The sequence below is a fragment of the Tiliqua scincoides genome, chromosome 6, assembly GCF_035046505.1.
Source record: "Tiliqua scincoides isolate rTilSci1 chromosome 6, rTilSci1.hap2, whole genome shotgun sequence".
NCBI classification, from domain to species: Eukaryota; Metazoa; Chordata; class Lepidosauria; order Squamata; family Scincidae; genus Tiliqua; species Tiliqua scincoides.
The window spans coordinates 13,697,500-13,718,124 of record NC_089826.1 but is presented as its reverse complement, the minus strand read 5'-3'; the positions used below and the strand labels follow the sequence as shown (position 1 = coordinate 13,718,124).

Sequence of the window (20,625 nt, the reverse complement as noted above, 5' to 3'; positions counted from 1 at the left end):
ATGTGCATGATATATAGCAAAAGAGCAGAAGAGCACAAGAAGAACCTTGTGAGAGCAGACTGACATTCTTCTTTCTACAGAGTCCAATCCAGTGCCTTTGAACAGCACAAGCTGGGCTTCAAGGCAATGTTATTCTCTCTCACTGTTGCTCTCACAGCAACTAATATTCAGTGGCATACTGGTTCTGAAACTTAAGGGTTCATATAAGCATCATGGCCAATTTCAATTTCCCTATTCTCTTACCAGGTGACCAACTGACCACCACCTTCTTATTCTCCTCTACCATTGGATGCCATAAGAACATAAAAAGAGCCCCGCTGGATCAGGCCAAAAGCCCATCTAGTCCAGCTTCCTGTATCTCACAGTGGCCCACCAAATGCCCCAGGGAGCACATGAGACAAGAGGCACAACCTGCGTCCTGGTGCCCTCCCCTGCATCTGGCAATCAGAGGCAGCTTGCCTCTAAAACCAAGATCTTGCACATACCTACTATGACTTGTAGCCCGTAATGAACTTCTCCTCCGGAAATTTGCCTCTTAAAGGCATCCAGGCAAGATGCCATAACTACTTCTTGTGGCAAAGAGTTCCACAAGCTCATTACACACTGGGTAAAGAAACATTTTCTTCTGTCTGTCCTAACTCTCCCAACACTCAGCTTTCGTGGATGCCCATCCTTCCCAAGCGGGCTGCATGACCGATAGTGGTGAATATTGATTACTGCTAAAGTTGACAATGGGTACTAAATCATTGATGTTGGGAGAGAGTGGCAAAAATAGGAATATTTCTGACTTCTCTTGACGAAATTCATGTGTGGTTCCACGCCCTTCCCCACTCCCCAGTGGATGGGATTTTACTCTGTACAGTTCCAGAAAAATACATATTTGAATGCACGCTTTGCAGCACACCAGCTATTTGAATAAAACCATAGGTCAAAATACTTTTTAAAAATCCATATTTAAATCTGGGTTTTTTAGTGACTGGGGAAAAAAAAAAAGCACCCCAGGGATGATTAGCAGAATAGAAATCAAAGGAAGCTGTTCAAATGAAATGGAATGGAAACAGAATTGAATAGAATGGAATGGAAAATCTTTTTCATACATCCCTGGGTGCAGAAACTCTTGAAAAGGAATAAAAAAATCACCGATTTTGTAGTTTAATATAATTGGTGTTGGCTCCAGGATTGGTGGATTTTTTGATGAGGCACCCTCAGAGCATCCTCTCAATTTATGATTACGTTTATCATCTTTTTATCCAGCCCTTCTTCCAATAAATTTGGAATAGGAAACCTATCTCCTTTCTCCCCAATTTATCTTCAGAACAATCATCTGAGGAAGGTTATGCTAAGGGATAATGACAGATTCTTTCCATCACTCAAAGAGCTTTATGGCTCAGCAAAGACTCAAACTCAGGAACAGATGTGCACAAAGAACTTAAGAAAAGCCCTGCTGGATCAGGCCAAAGGCCCATCTGTTCCAGAAGCTTGTTTCCTACAGTGGCCCAACAGCTGCTTCTGGGAAGCCCATGAGCAGAAGGGAAATGCAAACCTCTCTCCTGCCATTGCTTCCCTGCAGCTGGCATTCATCACATGACACCAGGAAGAGGCAGAGCATGCCAGCCAAGGTTTCTCTCCTTCTGTGTGCCTTTCATTTTCTGGCTGTCTTGGACAGAGAGAATACTGGCTATGGGAATGGGAGGCGCTTTGACTTGGCCAGACTTTTGTACATATGCTGCACCAGCCGTTCAGGCCTTAATGCTGAAGCTGTTGCATTGTGGGGCAGAAGTCTTGAGGACTTGGCCAACGTCATGCACCTGTCCAACGTCAGGAGCCTACCCTGGTGATTTGCAACAAGGATTAGAGGGAGAAGCAAGACTCCACTACAGAAACAATCACTAGCCTTTTTGTTTTGATTTGCATATTTAAATACAGGAGCAGCCTTGCAGGAGTAGAAAATGAGATAAACTGAACACCCATTAGAGAGAGAACATTAGGAGTCCTGGCTGTGGCACTGTAATCCAAGCAAAGTGGCACTGGTTGGCTGAAGGGGTTGGCCAGACTTCAGCACCTTCTGTACATATGGTGCACTTGGCATCCCAGGCACTAACTGGTTGCACACTGATGTGCTTTGGAGTGGCAACTCTCAGTATGCATTCCTCCTGTGTCTCTGGACTACCCTAGATGATGCTGGCAAAATGCCTCCCTTCTGTTCATTTCCCCCATTACAGTGTCAGTCCTGGGAAGGTTTATTAATATGAAATGAGAACAACATTTGCCAGTTTTCTTTGGCAAATGGCAAATGCACTGGACCAGGCGAAGTTCCCTTCTGCATTGAGAGGCGGGAAAGTATGATTATCTTTTGCTAGCAGATGCCGGAGAAGGGGAGAGGCCAATCAAACACCACTGCTCAAGTTCAGCCAAGGTAACATAATAAAATAGAGGAGTCCATGGGACATGTGCTTGCCCGTTGCAAAGCCGACTTCATGAAAGAACGATGGAAGGACTGAAGTATGGGCTGTGTATTTGGAGATAGGTCGTCTGAGGATTCATGCCATATTGATTCTCAACCAGTGTGCCGCAGCACATTGGTGTGCTGCAAATGGTCCACAGGTGTCCTGCAGGAGTTTGGGGCAGGGTGATTTAGCAGAAGCATTGGAGATGTGAGACGCCCCTGCTGGCAGCATGGTGTGCTTTGTCAATCATCACGGGTTACAAGTCATGGTAGGTATGTGCAAGCTCCTGGTTTTAGAGGTAGGCTGCCTCTGATTGCCAGATGCAGGGGAGGGCACCAGGATGCAAGTTGTGTCTGTTGTCTTGTGTGCTCCCTGAAGCATTTGGTGGGACACTGTGAGATACAGGAAGCTGGTCTAGATGGGCCTTTGACCTGATTCATCGGGGCTCTTCTTATGTTCGTGTGCTCTTATCCAAAAAACTGATTGTGTGCCCTGAAAATCTTAGTGTGCTGTGAGATGAACAAGGTTGAAAATTGCTGATTCATGGGAGTGAGTGACCTCTCATGAAGATAATTGAGTTCATTCTGAGCTGAAAGTTCTCATAAGAGAACTTCCAGGTTATGTCTGTGAGAAGCAATCAAAGTTTGGTGCTACTAGAAGAAAAAGGAAGAAATTTAGGGGAAATTTTCTAAACTGTTTTGGGGGACTTACTGGAGTCACAGCCGTTGCAGTGGGCTTTCAGTCCCATCCCCCCCCCCCAGTCTTGTTTTTGGCTGCTGCAGTGGTAGTGGAGGGGCTCTTGGGCTCCCTGGTCCTAGTTTGACACTCTGCCCAACATACCTCATCATCTCCAACAGCATCTTTGGGGGGATTGAAGATGGGGAAATGGCATGAGAAGAAGGGGTCAGGTAATGCACCTATCTAAAAAAACAGATTTTGCAGACCCATTTTTCAGCCAGATATTTGGTGTGTTTGCAGAGCTGGGGGACGACGACTATCTTTAGCTTATTAAGCATAACAAGAACAGCAGCCCCATCCCTCCTCCAACCCTTCAAACTTGATTTCAGGCTTTAAATAGACACAGTTAAGTTCTCAACAAGTAACCTACTTTTTAAAATTCATAATGCAAATCCAGAGATTATCATAATTGTATTTGAAGTGGTTAACTGAAAGGACAGTTACTAAACATGCAGATACAAAAAGAAAGAGTTGTCGTGTGGTAGGAGACACCCTCCCATAAATAAAGTGGTTAAAAATGTCTGCATACAAATTCAGAGGCACTTCTGCCCCTTCATTCATGCTCAGATATTTCTTCTAACCAAGGCTGGATAAAAATTGCATGGAAGAAACAGAGTGCTTTGGACAGTCACTTGATGAAACTTTAGCCCTTGGTTAACTAGCCTGCAGTTTTTAATTGACAGGTCAGTTTGATCAACCAATTAAGAACACATTAACTAATTTTGAATGCTTAATCAGCTAAAAACCATATGAATAAGCACTTGGCAGCCCAATCCTAACTTGCACGAGAACAGTCAGGCTGAGTGGCCAGTGGTGTATCCAGCACAAGGTAGGTGCTAGCTGGAGGGTAACTCAGGGTAAGGGTAATTTTTTCCCTTACCCTGGATAACGCCCCATTCACCTTTATGGGGATATTCAAATTTGTATCAGTGAAATTGCTGGTGCAAATCTAAGCAGTTCATGTAAGGTTGCTCAGGTTAGGAATGAGGTTAATATACGGCCTGACCTAGTGCTGCTGGCCCCACCCCCTTCCTGGAATTGATTTGCCCTGCCACCCTCCCCCCAACCAGAAACACCCCATCCCCATCTCCATGTCAAGGGATCATCCCTGGGCCTGCAGGTAATTTGCAGGCTGGATAGTATCAGGCCCTGAAGCCTTGGCCTGACTAAACAGAGCATCATGGGAAAGGCTGATGACACCAGGCAGAGGCAGTCACCTGGTGTGTCACCCCGTGTGCCATCAGAGTGACTCAGCACTTTCTAGCTCACTCTGATTGGCTGTAGCAAGTATATACTCCGGCCAGGGCAAGCTGGATCGTGGGAGAAGCGAGGTGGATTTGGTGCCGAAGGCTACGTCAGTGTGATCCGTGAATTGTGTGCTATCTGGACTGTTTGCTGTATATATTGTACATAGTAAAGGGACATTTGGTGGAGGACATCTGCCGTGTGTCGTCTTTGTTCCCGGGAGTGTCTACGCTCTGGCCTTGAGAGATAGGCAGACTGCGCTGCCGGCCAGCTGCTTGCTGCGAAAGCTACCCGCAACAAGAACTCCCTCCTGCCACCCTCTCGCACCCCCTGCGCTGGCCTGTTCCCTCCAGCCACTGATCTGGTGTTCCAGCCACTGATCCAGACTCTGCATCAGTCTAGCTGGCTCTAGAAAAGGTGCAAACATGCTTTTCGGCACATTCATGACACTCCTAGGCTGGCGGCCTGCACCAGCCAGAGTCCAAGGTAGAAATGCCCTCCAATTTAATTGGCCACCTGCTCTAGAACTTTGATCAAAGAGATAATACTGGGTTTTATATCATCAGGTGATTGTCTAGATCAGTGTTTCTCAAACTGTGGGTCGGGACCCACTAGGTGAGTCGCGAGCCAATTTCAGGTGGGTCCCCATTCATTTCAATTTCTTATTTTTAATATATTAGACTGGATGCTACCATGATATGTGACTGCATTTGGGGAGATGTTATAGCTCTGTACTTTTAATAAGCTGCTATGCATATTCTTTTAACAATGATAGTAAATGGGACTTACTCTGGGGTAAGAGTGGGTAGGACTGCAGCCTAGGATTGTTAAAATGTTCCTGCTTGATGACATCACTTCCGGTCACGACATCACTTCTGGTGGGTCCTGACAGATTCTCATTCTAAAAAGTGGGTCCCAGTGCTAAATGTGTGAGAACCACTGGTCTAGATTGTCTATAGCTTTGTGATTCTCTCTGGATCTAGCCATGTTTGACCAGCCTAGATTGGGAAGAAATTTCTCAGCCTGTATGGGAGTAAAAATTAGGTGAATGCCTCCAGTGAAACAATTGAGCTCCTTAAACGATGTTAAAATGTATAAAGGCTGTCAGTAAAACCACATTTATTGAGATATAAATTAGATTTAAAATAGAACTAATGAGCTTGCTCATGAAGATTGTGGCGAGTTGGCAGATAAACAAAGGCCGTAATTCAAAGACAAGACAGCCAGTTTTGCATTGCAAGAATTTAAGTATGTTTGAAACTTGCTGGAGAGACTGCCTTGCTTGCACTCTCAAGACCTCAGGACAGGACTTCAGCACTACACACTGCTGTCAGTAGTGGAACTATTGGGGTGATGGGGAAAGTCCATCCTTACCTCACAGGGAACAAGTAGTGGAAGACAAAGGCATCTAAGCATCTTACTGGCACACAATTACTGCCTGGCTAACCCCCAAATGCCCTTTAAGAGGCTATGCATGCATAGTTCTCCCAATCTGAAATCCCTGGCAGTGGTAGCATAGCCAGAGGGGGGGGTTATGCGGTAAATACTGCAGGCACCACAATGACCTGTGTAAGCAGCCCCTCCCACTCGCTGTTGGAGTCATTCAGGGCAGCGACAGCAACATGCAGGCGCATTGACCTCACTGCCCTGAATGGCTCCAAAGGCAAGTGAATGTTTCCAATGGTGAGTGAATGGCTCCAATGGCGAGTAAGAGGGACTATTTACACAGCGCACTGTGGTGCCTGTAGTACTTACTCACCTGGCATAGCCTCTCCGGCTGTGCTACTGCCTGGCAGCATGGAGCACCTTAGAGATTAGAACACTCACTTTAAAGTAGGGAAGGGGGTGTGTGAAGTGGGGCAAAATTGTCCATTGTCTACAACATTGATGGTGGGGGAAGGGGGAAACTGGACCAAGGGCTCATAGTCTCTGATTTCCATGTCCTCCACCCAATTCTTTTGACTAGTAAAATGACTGAGGCAGGAGGATGGACTGCACTAAGAGGAAGCTTGTTTAGCGCCCAATCCTTACCCTCTCCCAGCGACTGATGCATTGGCAGGCAAGGACAATGACATGCGAGCAAAAGAATAAGAAGAGTCTTTTGCCCTCATTCTTTCTTTTAGCACTTCTTTGCTAGTAAAACTTCTGATGAAATATACTTAAGTGAAAGTATATTACCAGCCTTTAACGGCTTGTAACCTGCTCTACGTTAGTGGTAGGAGTGATAGCTTTGACCGAAGCTAGCCCTGGAGATTCCCCTCTTGAACATGATTCACAACCCAATCCTAGCTAACCCCCCCACCCCCTGGCCAATGCAGCAGCACCAATGGAGCATCCTGTGAGGGGGGCAGACTCAGAGGCCTCCTCAAGGAAAGAGACCTTCTGTCCCCTTATATCTGAGTAAGCCTCCACTTCCACAGTGGGTCTTCTCGGATCTGCTCCAGCCATTTTGCTGGTGCAGAACCAAGGAGAGTAAGGGAGACAGAAAGGAGAAGGAACAGGACTAGGATCCTGGTGCACATCAGTACTGCTGGGATCCACCCCTCCCTCCCATTCTGCCCCCTGCCAACCCCTTCCTCCCCAGACACTCCCTGTTTATCCTGCTTCCTGCCCTGTTCTTCCCATCACTTGCCCTTGCCACCAACCTCCTGGCGTTGGTAGTTGGCAACCTCTCCATCAGCCCAAGTTAACAGCTCCCAGTCTTGTGTGCTGGTGGCCTTGTTGGACCCCCAATGCACCCCCACTGTCACAACACACATTCTGCCATTAAAGTCATTTACAGCACAAGCCTATACATGCCTATTCAGACGTAAATCCCATGTATTTCAGTGGGATTTACTCCCAAGTAAGTGTATATAAGATTTCAGCCTTAGCCAAGGAAGACCTGCAAACATCTTCAGGATTGCTGTCATAAACCCAGAGGTTTATATGGATTCCTGGAGACTCAAGGCCAATCCTGGATGGTTGGTACCCCTAAGTTTTGCAGTAGCCCAACTCAGAGAAAGTTCAGCAGTTGAACTATTTCTTGACATGCTGGTCAGTGGGGTGGAAAGCTTCAGCATCTTAATTTCAGGGTACCATGTAGTTAGTATAAAAGGTACAGGAACAGACCAGTAAGCAAAGGAAGAGGCCATACAATGTATTTGACTGTGTGACTCACAATGACTTATTCTTCATGTATTACTCCTCAATACCAGCAGGTGGCAACCTTTCCCAACACACAAGTGTTTCAGTCTTTCAATCTTGAGCAGAGCTGGCCTGCATATGCACCTTCTATGTTTGTGCTGTGACTCTTTTTGATTTGCATTTTAACACAACTAAGTCATAGATGAGCACTGGTGCATAGCATAGATGAGCATAGATCAGTGGTTCCCAAACTGTGGGTTGGGACCCACTGGTGGGTCACAACCTGATTTTTGGTGGGTTGCAAAAGGTGATGGAAAAATCAAATAACTAACTCCCTCAAGCCCCGAGGCTTTTCAAAAATCAGGTATTGTAGCTGCTAATTACCCTGCAACAGCTCAGCTCCTGCAGTTTGCAAGTTAGCTAACTGCCCTGCAAGGAGCTGAGCACCTGAAGTATATGTAAATATAGGGAGATAAATGTGTAAGGGTCTTCTTTCTGATTATTACTTATAGATAAAATATTATTTCTTTCTAGATCTTTTTTTAAAGTCATGTAAACCTAGGTGGGTCCCAACAGAGTGTCATTTTAAAAAGTGAGTCCCAGTGCTGAGAAGTTTGGGAACTACAGGTTGAGCCTCATTATTCTCCTGGGTTCGGTTCCAAGCACTCAAGTGGATGGCAAAAAACGCACTATAGCAAATCATTTTAAAAAACAAAGTTCCTTTGCTCTGGTGATTTAAAAACAGCCTTGCTGACCTTTGTGATGTAAGATAAGAGTCATTAAGAAGACAATCCTTCAATCAGTCGTCCGCCAAACTAGACCCTCCCTTCACTAATGCAAAGTGATCACCTTTCTTTCACTTGTTCAGGGGGAAGGAAGGGATCCGCTGGAGAGAGAAGGATTGATGGATTGTCAGCCAGCTGCCCCCCCCCTCATTAAGGAAGCTATTGTTAAAGAACTGTTCAGTTTTTTAAATTGATTTTAAAGGAGTGCATTTTTCCCCTTCTCCAAGGATCAGCACATTCCTTCTCATTTGCAGGGGCCATTCGTGTTGAGTCAAATTCTTGTATAAAAATCCATGTATAAATAGGCTGGACCTGTACTGGTTTAGATGGTTGCAACAGAACAAAAACAGAAATCTGATGAATTTCCTACATGTGGTCAATTCAAAACCATATGTTGTTATTTGCAAAATCCCAGTTCGTGTATTTGTTTCAACTGCAGAATAAGCTAAAAACATGCCCGTGCCGTTCCATGTGTGTTTCCATTTCAGGTTTTGTTTATTGTCACTTGAATACAGAAGGTCCCAAGTTCAACCTCCAGGTAGGACAGAGAACAGTTCCTGTTTGAAGCCCTGGAGGGCATTTGCTGGGCAGTGTCGACAATACTGAGCTGTATGGACCAATGGACCGACATGGCCAAAGACAGATTCCTATGTCTCCCTCCTCCAGAATTTGCCATTGGTCAAAGCTCTCCTTCATCACCAGTTTGTTCATTGGAAATGCTTTGGCTCACTCATACTTCAAACAAAGAAACAACTTTTACCCCCAACAATGGCCTGCTGCCCAGAAGTAGTAACTCATCAACGTTCCTTACTGTGAGTCCACACAGGTGCATGATGCAATCCTTCACCAGGGCTACACTAGGAAGGGCACAAATCTGACTGTGTTTTCACACAGCTTTTTGTCACAACCACTTCTATGTGGAGGGTTGCCATGGAAAAGAGCTTTCCAAGAGTAGTAGCAGTCGCAGCAGCCCTCAATCATATGCCAAATCCAGATTTTCTTGCCTCTGACGACACAAGGTTTATAGCTGCCCTGGCCACTTATCTTTCTTTATTAGACCTTCCTGGGCAGAGGAGACCTTTCTTCCTAGCTAGGTGGAGAGCTCTTCCTTCGTCATTTGTTGAGGGCTGTTTCAGAAAGATCCCCATCTCCAAAAGACTGTGTCCCTGTGGTTTGGGGGAGGTTGAGACACTTGAACATGTCATGTTCTGTTGCCCATTTTATCAGGGGATCCGAGATACGTTTATTATTCCCCTGAGCAGAAAATTCTTGGGCTTGTCACAAACAGAAATGGCCAAGAAACTTCTTTCAGGTGCTCATTCTCAGCTTTTAAGATCAACTGCAAGTTTTTTGGCAGCTGCTTACAAAACCCAGATGGGCATTATTAATAATGAGAGAAAATTTTAATTGCTACTCCTTCTTATTTGTTCATAATACTATGATGGCTATTTTATTGTATTTTAATGTTGCATTTTAATGTTGAGTGTATTTTAATGTTGAAATCTTAAATTCCGCCTGTTGTAGGGTGGTATTGTGTGTTTGTTTTTGCTGGTCTTTGACCGTAACAATAAATACCTACCTACCATACGCCAAGTCAGATATTCAAGCAAGTGCTCATTTGCCGAGTGATAGTAAGGAGGACTGAATTGTGCTACTTTCTGGGATCATATTGTGATTTCCTTCTTTCTCTGAGGGGACACTGGATTATTTATTTACTCAAGGTAGTGTTTCCCAAACTGTGGGTCGTGAGGTGTCCATCTCCAGAGGCGTAACACACTGCCCGCTGCCCGGGCAGTGATGTCACAACATCACATTACATCAAGTCACGTTATGTCACTTTTGGGTTCTCCCCGGAGCAGAGACAGTCATTGCAGTGACTTTGCTCCTCCTGTTCCTTCTGCTAGGGGCTTGAAGCTGCCAGTACTTCCTCCTCTGGGGAGAACTCGGAACCGACTGCCTTGTGCTGCTTGTGGGTTCTCCCCAGAGCTGGGGCACTCACTGTAGCAGGTTCACACCTCCCATTCCTTCTGCTGCTGAGGCTTCCCTTCAAGGTCCCAGGATCAATGGTCTAACCCAGGGGCGTCCAAACATTTTGGCAGGAGGGCCACATCATCTCTCTGACACTGTGTGGGGGGCCAAGGAAAAAAAGAATTAATTTACATTTAAAATTTGAATAAATTTACATAAATGAATTTATTAGAGATGGAACTTATATGAATGAATGAAGGTCTTGCAGTAGCTCAAGGCCTATAAAGGGCCTTGCACAAAGCAAGGCCATGCTTTCCTTTGCTGCCACTGCTGCATCACAGTCATGAAACAGCAAGTAGTGGAGTGACCCTTGTCCCAAGCTCAGGTGAGAGGTCAAGCAGTTGTCCTCATGCTGAGATCAGTTGCGTTGGGCCAGTACGGGCTCCAGCAAGTCTCCAAAGGGCCAGAGGCTCACTGGAGACTGGGGGCTCCCCAAGGGCCTGATTGGGAGCCCCTGTGGGCTGGGGTTTGGGCACCCCTGGTCTAACCAATCAGTCTGAAGGACCAATGGCTCCTTCAAGGGGGGCCTCCACAGGAGAAAAAAGGGGATATGAGAAATAAAGGGGGTGCTTCACCTGCACCTCCTCCATAACTAGGAAGAGCTGGAGGGGTAGTCATCCCCCCCTTGGAGTAGCACCCAGGGCAGGTGCCTCTCAGGCTCTGCTCTAGTTACTGCTCTTCCCATCTCTGTCCACTTACTTGCCCCCTCTGTCCTTCTTTCTCCTTTCACTCCTTGGATTGGAAAAGGATGAGGTAGGCAGAGAGGAAGAGGAAATGTGGAGGGGAGGGCTGAGCTAGAGCATTGGCGAGTGGGAGAAACAGAAGTTGGCATGTTATCAGGTAAGGGGCCAGCATTGGCATGCCACATCAGGAGGTCCTGGGACGGCCCTGATCTGAGGATTCTCATTGTTGGCATCCTTCAGTCTCGGAAGACTATGGTATCGCGCTCTGAATGGTGGTTCTGGAACAGAGTGTCCTCTCCAGTGTGCGAAGCCTGGGTAAAGTAGGTATGGAGGATAGGCTGTTACCCATGCAGCAAATCCCCCCTCTCCACGTCGCTGAAATGGTCCAGTGGAAAGGCAGAGGCCAATACGGTTGGTTCCAGTGGCGTTGCAGGAGTTGCCAGAACGTGACTGTGTTGAGCCATGCACTGCCTCAGGGACTCCGGCTCCGGATTTTGCCTCGAGGATTTTGACTCCTGAAGCCTTTTCCATAACTGGATGTAGCCACAAGGCAGTGGAGGTTTGGGATCAGAGTTTTCCTTCTCTCTGATGAGCTGCCTTCCCAGGCTGACCAGTCCCATCTACTCGGTGGCTGTTTAGTCGCCTCTTACGACAAGTACAGCCAAACCAAGGGCCTATTCTTATCCCCAGCCCCCAGGGGAAACGGGGGATTCTCATAAGTGCAAGGAATTGTTACAATTTGTTCCATCATAAATTAGGCAAATAACTTGAAGGACTCGATTAACAGAGACGCAGGTAGCAAGGACCCCTTGCATAAAGATTTCAGAAGTGACCCACCTCACATGAGCTCATGCCTAGAGTATGGTTTTTCTGTCCAAACAAGGTTGTACAGGATGAATGGGGGGAAAAAATATTTGTTTTCTTCAGGATTTGAGGCCATGACACTTTGTACAATTTTGTTGCAAAAACCTTGGTCTTCTGTCATCGTTTGTTTCCTCTGACACCTGGGGCCACTCTAATTTTTGGACTGTGTATCACTTCAGCTCTCGTGTCCAGATTTCTCTTCTGTTTGGTTTTATGACACATGGTGACTTTTTTTTTCCACATCCTGAATGCATAAATGCAGAGTTACCACACACCCTTACTCAACTTGCAGGCTGCTTCTGGAGCCCTGAGCGCAGGACTCAGGCTAACCCTAAAGAACCAAATCAGTGATTTTCAACTGGTATGCCTTGGCACATTAGTGTGCCCCAAAAGGTCTGCAGGTGTGCCTCAGGGGTTTGGAGCACAGCAGTTGAAAACAGCTGAAAAACTCTTCTTAGTTCTGCGCTTCTGTTTCTAGGACAGTCGGACAGTCAATTCGTTACTAGACATAATTGCCCTAGAATGAGAGCCGCAGAACCCCGAAGAGTCTCCCAGAAGCTGAAAGTGACATCACAAGCTGTGAAGACTATAGAGAAGACCACAGAGGTCAGTGTGCCATGAGAACAAAATAGCTTAAAATCATTGACCAGGGTTCCTGGGGATAATTCTGCTATGGTTTGCATTGAGCATAGACAGCAGAAGGGGGTAAATACCCCCCCAACCACTAACATGCCTCTCCTTCATCCCCTTTGCAGTATCATGACTAGACAGAAGTCTTCAGACCTAATTATGCTCATGGCCCAATCCTATTCAGATGCCATCTCTGAGGCACCCCAATCTCAGTGGCCCCGGAAAAATCTAGAATACCACCTTCATTTTCCTGTAGCTTGTTTTTCTATCATTAACCACTCTCTAATTCCACTCCAAGTCAAGAAAAGCAGGGGGGAAAAAATAGGGGAAAAAAGTAAATAATAAAAGACCTACTTTGTAAGCCTGGGGACAAACAAAATTGAACAGCAATAGTTTGAACTCATTTGAAATGACTGTGTAAATGGCAGAGCAATGAATTACCTGTGCTGCTGAATTTAACGTGGGAGTAAAGGAATGTGTTCGACAAGATAGTGGATACACACGGAGGGTGCTTAAGGCCGCAGTCTGAAACTGAATTTGTGAAATTACCTTCTAGGGTGAGGTTAAAGTGCTCCCCCTCTTTGCTATGCCATTCTCAGATTGCAAAATGGGGGAGGGGTACTGCAGTAATTTGGAAGGCGTGAATTACAGACCAAATTTACGGTGGGTGGAAAAAGCTCTTTTGGCCGTCACTGGCTGGCATTTTTTCTTTTCCATGATACTCCAGAGCAGTGTTTTTCACAGTGAAGAAACTCTAGGAGGGCTCCCTGGGGCTCCCTGAGATCCCTTCAGCGACTCCACAAGTGCCCACCTTCTGTTCCCTGCCAGGTTTGCTTGTCCATCTCCTCTGTCTGACGTTCTCCTTCTACTTTCCCCTCCTGCTCTAGCTCTTGGCTGGTATTTGGTGTTGGGCTTGGTGCTGTACCACTCTATAGATGTGCCAGCACTCTGGGGCTTCCTGAGATTCAGTGCATGTGCTGGTGGGGCTCCCCAGGACTCCTTTCAGGAGTGAAAAGGGCTCTGGAGACCAAAAAGTTTGAGAACTGCTACTCTAGAGAGCACAAAGCAATGTGCCATTCTGATTTGCCTTCAGATATCATCATGTAGCCAAACCGGAGCAAGAGAGCTGCTTCCTACAGTAGCATAGCGGGGGGGGGGGCTGTAAAAAAGTATATGAAGTAAAAGAAAATGTGCCCAGCAGCTGACATCACTGGCAGGCCCACGGAAGAGAATCTGTTGAGAAAAAGGGGAAGGGGGGAGACAGTGTTGTGCAGCCTAATTCCACTTATGAACTGTCAACATTCAAAAAGAGCTTTCAGTTCTTTCCATGACATAGGGCCCAATCCTATCCAGCTTTCCAGCACCAGTGCAGTCTCAATGCAGCCCCGAGGTAAGGGAACAAATGTCCCCATACCTTGAGGAAGGCCTCTGTGACTGCCTCCCCACCACAGGATACAGTGCACGCCCCACTGGTATGGCTGCACTGGCACTGGAAAATTGGATAGGATTTGGCGCATCGTGCGCAAAGCAAGGTCAGCGAGCAGAGTTTGTGCTCCTGGTGTGACATTTGCTACTTGCATTGCTTTTATTTTCAAACATGTTGCAACATAGAAAGCCACTTCACCCAACAAAAGGAACAAGGATTTAAGGAGGCACTACTACTCCTTTTTTTAAAAGCTGTTTGCGTTTATTACGGGGCTTTTATTTTCTGGAGAGTTAATTAACTCTCAGCCTGTGAGGTGTTCTGCGTGCAAACCTAACAAGACGTGGCAGGTGCATCTTTCATAGAATTCAGCAAGGAACTCTGTGAGGTGGAGTGATTTGGAACGAAAGCCTAGCCTAGCAGGGCAATTTGCTCTCATAAGGTGAATGGAATAATCAACGCATTACACAGAAAGACCTGGTACTTGCACAGCAGGTGATATACATCATAAGGATGCGGAGAACTGTGGTTAAAGAAGATGTAATGAGGGAAATGTGAGGAAGAGGAGTACTCGATTTCAGGAATTTCAGACAGAACTTTCATTTAGGGTGCAATCCCAACCAACTTTCCAGCACTGGTATAGCTGTGCCAATGGGGCATGTGCTGCATTCTGCAGTTGGGGAGCAGTCATGGAGGCCTTCTCAAGGTAGGGCAATGTTTGTTCCCTTATCTCGGAGTTGCATTGTTCCCTTATCATCAGTCAGTGCTGGAAAGTTGGTTAGGATTGCGGCCTTAGAGTAATAGCTCTTCCAAACCTGGTGCAAATACCACAGCCGGGATTGTCTACCAAAGACCCAAATAAGAGATGGTCCTTTTTCTCTTCTAATAATCCCCCAGCTTCACCTTCCCAGTCAAAGAAGGTCTGAGAAACAAATTAGATTCTTCAAGCGCCGCCTTCCCCACGCTGTTCAACAAGCACACTGTGTCACAATGATACCCAGTAATCTTCCCTGCGTGTGGGAGATTTAGAGAACTTGTCCTTAGATTTGGTTGCTCTTTCAAAGCTGCTGTGCCTGTTTTCGACAATTAGCATCTTTATTTAAAGCTCAGACTTCACAGCTGCAGGATAGATAACAGCTCTTGCTTTCTTGAGGGGCAGAAGGGTGGGTGGGGAAGAAAAGGGAGACGCCTGTTACCTAGGCCATCCACACAAATTATTCTGAGGGCTCCAAGAGATCTTATTCTATTCCCAGGGTCCGGACAATGATTTTTCTTTAAAAGCAAGGGCCAAATTTTGAATGGAACAAGGCTTAAAGGACCAACAACGCTAGCTACAAAGGAAACTGCCTTAGTGCAAATTGGTCCATCTAGCTCAGCATCATCTACACTGCAGGAGCTCTCCAGGGCTTCAGACAAAGATCTACCTGAAGATCTCAGGAACAGAACCTGAGACCTTCCAATTGCAAGGAGTGCAGTGGCATCACTAGGGTTTGTGACACCTGGTACAGGAGACCAGCATGTCACCCCCATGATGGACCTCTTCCCATGCAGTGGGCGGGGCAACAACCCAGGTGATGGGTGAGGTGATGTACCATTGCCCCGCCCCTACTGGTTTTTTGGCCATACCTTTCGATAGAATAGAGATATTTCAAAGCGGTTTATTTCATTGTATTCAGCTGTAAATTGCACATTGAATGGTATATAACGTGATGGTATTATTCCTGCAAATTGTGATTTTACTGATTTTGGTCACTGGTGGTGTCATCTCCTCAGTGCACGTCACCTGATGTGGGTCACACAGCCCTAGCAATGCCACTGAAGAAATGTGAACATAAGAACAGCCCGCTGGATCAGGCCATAGGCCCATCTAGTCCAGCTTCCTGTATCTCACAGTGGCCCACCAAATGCCCCAAGTGAGCACACAAGACAGCAAGAGACCTGCATCCGGGTGCCCTCCCTTGCATCAGGCATTCTGACATAGCCCATTTCTAAAAGCAGGAGGTTGCACATGCACATCATAGCTTGTAACCCATGCTGAATTTTTCCTCCAGAAATTTGTCCAGTCTCCTTTTAAAGGCATCTAGGCCAGATACCATCACCACATCCTGTGGCAAGGAGTTCCACAGACTAACTACACGCAGAGTAAAAAAATATTTTCTTTTGTCTGTTCTAACTCTCTCATCACTCAATTTTAGTGGATGTCCCCTGGTTCTGGTGTTGTGTGAGAGGGAAAAGTGTGTCTCTCTATCCCTCCCATGCATAATTTTGTATGTCTCAATCATGTCCCCCCTCAGGCCTCTTTTCTAGGCTGAAGAGGCCCAAACACTGCAGCCTTTCTTCACAAGGAAGATGCCCCAGCCCAGTAATTATTTTAATCTTCTGCACCTTCTCCATTTCCACGATATCCTTTTTGAGATGTGCACTACCACTGAGCTACAGCCCCTTAGTGGCACCCGCATCTCCTACCATATGGCAGTGGCGTATAACTCCCTCTTAGGATCAAGCTAGACATTATACTGCACATGTAGTATGGCCTTGGTGGTTTTAAAAAAAAGTGGTGTGAACTGTGGCAGGGTTGGGAGGCTTTAGGATGTCATCCCCCATGGCAATTTCACTTTTGATTGTCCTTCCCATTTGCTTTCAGTAGAAACTTTTCCTCTAATATCACAGCGGTTTTCAACCACTGTGCCACGGCAAATTGGTGTGCCGTGGATGGTCGGCAGTTATGCTGTGGGAGTTTGGGGAGGATCATTTATTAATAGGGCAATTGGGGGATGTGAGCCCTCTGCCCAGGGTGTGCCTTGTCAGTTGTAAAAAAAAAAATTGATGGTGTGTCTTGACAATTTTAGCACCTTGTCAGTGTGCCATGAGATGAAAAAGACTGAAAATTGCTGAATTAGCAGATAGGAGGGATGCAATCAGTGTGGAAATATGGGGGGGGTACCCAACCCCACAACGCCCTCCAGTATGCAGCTCCCCAGGCTACTAAAAAACACAAACTCCAGGCCAACTTATGCATTTGGTGTAACATTTGATTTGGCCCCTTAGATGTGGTCCAATGCAATTTTGATCCTTAATCCCCTCTCCTTTAAGGAACAGCATCATATCCCTCAAGGATCTTCTGCTTGTCTGAATCCACAAAATACTCGCTTTCTTTCAGTAGTACATGCCAAGCAATTTGTTTAGCCTACTTTCTGAAATATTTTATAGCTTAAAACAAATGGATTTGTCTCCAGTGTCCGCCTGGTTCATCATGTTAAATTTATCTCTGTAAGATGATGCTAGCCAGTTATCAATTCACCATGAATTTTTCAGAGTGCACAAGGGAATGCTGACAATTTCAAAGCCTTTATAATTTGTACAAATTGTCCCTGTGCACACCATCTGAACAAATAGCTTAGTACAGACACATCGTAGTTATTCACATTATTCCGACAAATGCATGAAAAGGGAAAATAAAATCTTGAGTTGTTGGAAGGAATTGAAAACATCTTCCTTAGAGCCCAGAACTTTATGCATCCCAAATCTCTACATGTTTTCTTGGTCCAATTCTCACTGTGTCTATTGGGGCAGGTAAAGGAGCATAAGTTTCCAAAAGGGACTGTTAATGATTCAAAACATTTTACGTTTATGTCAGAAAACACATACAATTTTTTAAAAAAATCTTTCACTTTCTTTGCAAGGGCACCGTACACAGATCTTTGTTTTAGGAAAGGAAACAGATTCCATCGTGTCCCTTTTAAGGAAAGAGCTAAAAGTCTTCTATTTAATCCTTTCTGGGTCACATCTGATCATTCTCTGAATATCTTAGGACCAAACTGGACATCACATGAGAGATCATTATTAGATCTCTCAGTATTTTGGACACCTGCACCCACGGCCTGGAATGGCTCCGAAGGTTCCCTTTTTGAGGCTCCCTGCAAAACTTGGTGCTTTGCACCCCCTCTAGCTACAGCACTGGTTCTAGCGGGACAAGTTGTGCTAGTTTGAGTCTAGGACACTAAATGAAGGCTAGTCCTAAAAACAGGACAGTGCTCTGTTCTCTCTGTTTACTTGCAACAGAACAATACAACTCTTGTCAACAGCCATGTATTAAACTGCTACACAGTTTCTCCTCTGTGCTAAATTTCTGTCTAAAGAATATTTAGAACATTTTGCACTGCTGAGAGTGGCTGAAATCCAGCACGTTGGCAGACTGCATTCATATTCCACACAAGTCAGTGGGATCTGACCAGCCTGATAGGACTGCAGTCACTATTTCCATCTGGCTACCCAGGCCATCTAGTCGCTCCTCTTTAGTAATGAACTGATTGGATGGTCTCAGGCAAAAGGCCAGTTGCCTAAATTCTGACCTATAGAAGTCAGAAGGAGTTTTGCAAAGACTGCTATGAATTGTGTTACAGCCCAATTCTGAGCTGGACAGCGCGTGGGGCTGCAGTGGCGCTGAAAATGGCTGCCACTGCATCCAGCAGGCCCCAGACAGTGGCCGCAACCTCCTTGGGAGAAGAGGACTTTCGTCCCCTGCCCCTGGGTAAGATGAGTAACCCTGCGATGGGGCTACTCGAGTCTATGACAAGCCAAAGGTTGGCGTAGAAGTAAGAGCCTCTGTGTTGGCCAGGTGGCCCAAAACGGAGGCTCAGGATCCAGTGGAGCAAAGCTCCACCTGTCCCACCTCCCTCCTGGGCACGTCTCCTCCCCACCCTCTCCCTGTCTGCATCCTCCCTGCCCCAGAACCCCTCCACCCCACCTCCCCCCATGCCCCCACCTTGGCTTTCCGCTGCCCGACAATCTGCTCCTATGTTCCACCAGTGCTAGCCCAGCACCAACCAGTGCTGGGCTAACACCAGTGCTTCATTGGCGCAAGGGTCTGCAAACATGCCTTTTGGCTCATTTGTGACAGTGCGCTCTGGCAGTGAGCTGGCATGCACTGTGTAGGATTGGGCCCCTATGGCGCAATCCTAATCAACTTTCCAGCCCCAAGATAAGTGCAATGCAACTCCCAGGGAAGGGAACAAACTTTGTCTTATCTTGAGGAGGCCTCAAGGCTGCCCCCCAAGCTGCAGGATGTAGCACATGCCCCATGGGCACAGTGCTGGGAAGTTGGTTAGGATTGTGCCCTTAGTCTTTAAATACACTGAGCGGATAAAAGGAAAGAAGAAAAAAACAGATTGTGCTTACTTTCCCCTGGTCGTTTCAAAGCTGGGTTTTTGGGAGCCTGCATTGCTGCTGCTGTAGGTTGATTGCATGGGAGATCTGCCCACCATTAATCCATTCTGAGTTTTAGAAACTGGTCTTTGCAGAGTGTCCTTTCTAGAACTGCTTGGTGAAGGAATCCCTGTGCCATTAGAGAGGACTGGTGACTTTGCGTTCAGAGTGCTGCCACTGCTGTTCCCTTGCCTGGGAGGCATCAGCACTGAGGGCTTCTTCTCCTGTACAGATTCTGGAGTTTGCAGTTCTTGAATCTCGTTCATGGGTTGAGGAGTGCTGCGTGTTACCTTCTCCCTCTGACTTGTATTCACAGCAGTGGTGGGCTCCATTGAGGCTGGAGGGAAGGGTGTTGCCGCCGCATTTCCAAGGCTCTGAGTTTCAGTGACAGTCAAGGTTAGGTGAGTTGTCTCCACCTCGTCGTCCACAGGTGTCACCAAGGACTCGCCAGTTGAATTGGACTCTGTGCCGCTCCATCCAAAGGGCAGAAGAAGCAATATTAAGAATATCTCCCTCATTCTCCTGGCTTCCAAGAACATCAGGATGTCCCTTGTGCAGTCCTCATGCACTCCTCTTCGTGCCGCTTTCCCTTCAGCTGCTGCTTTCACAATGAACCTTCAGAGAATGCCCCATTGGGGAATTTGTTTGTGGTCGGGAAAGGAAACAGGTTTCAGAATTTCAACCTGGACCAAGCAAGCTCCGTTTCCTGTTTCGATGGATGCCTTTGGAACTTGTGACCTCTTGGAACTGCGGAGCAAGCAGGCCCCAGGGAACTGGAAAGGGAATTGTCTTTGTGCCTGCTAAAAGATGAGGGATCGTGGCACAATGTGAACATGGAAACACACTGTCAGTGAAATCATTTCAAGGGGAGTGGGGTGGGGTGAGGAATCAGCATTGCTGAGTAACTTCCCTTTTGCATGAAGCAACAGCAGAGAATACGAGGGACCTGTCAAATGTGCCTTTTGATCACGTCACAAAGTTACAACACTACAGTGAATACTCCAGTGTGGTACATGTTCTTTATGGTTTGTTTTCCATGTCAATCAATAGTACCTTTATTGGCATTTAAGAAAGTAATGAGATTACAACAAACACTAAAAGATAAACATAATAGGGAAGAAAAATGGGAAATAATTCAAAAGGGGGAAGTTGTTTTCCATGTCTTTATACCCACAGTGGCCCAGCTGTAGCAAGACATGATTGTTCTATGCATTGTGGAAAGGATTTTCTGAAGAAGCAATGGAAAAGTTAAGGGGAGACCAGGGGGTCAATTGCCTTGGGTGCCATGCCTGGGAGGTGTCTGAGGCCTGGGGAGGTCACGTTTTAGCGAAAACTGGAAGTGCCTTTCTAAGGCCTCTGGCAGGCCTTCTGAGGTGCAGGAAAGCCTTCCTGCACCTCAGCCACCTCCCAGATGCCCCATGAGGGTGTTCTGGGCATCTGGCTCCTGGGGG

At 46.4% G+C, this 20,625-nt stretch overlaps 1 protein-coding gene across 1 annotated transcript in view; it reads right to left on the bottom strand.

Moving 5' to 3' along the window:
* MMRN1 (multimerin 1) overlaps positions 1-19,692 on the bottom strand; it is an 81,115-nt gene extending 61,423 nt beyond the window's left edge. The window contains exon 1 of the mRNA XM_066632709.1: positions 19,148-19,692. Within this exon, the coding sequence (XP_066488806.1) occupies positions 19,148-19,692 (545 nt within the window). The remainder of the gene's footprint in view (positions 1-19,147) is intronic.
* Between the last annotated feature and the right edge of the window lie 933 nt (positions 19,693-20,625).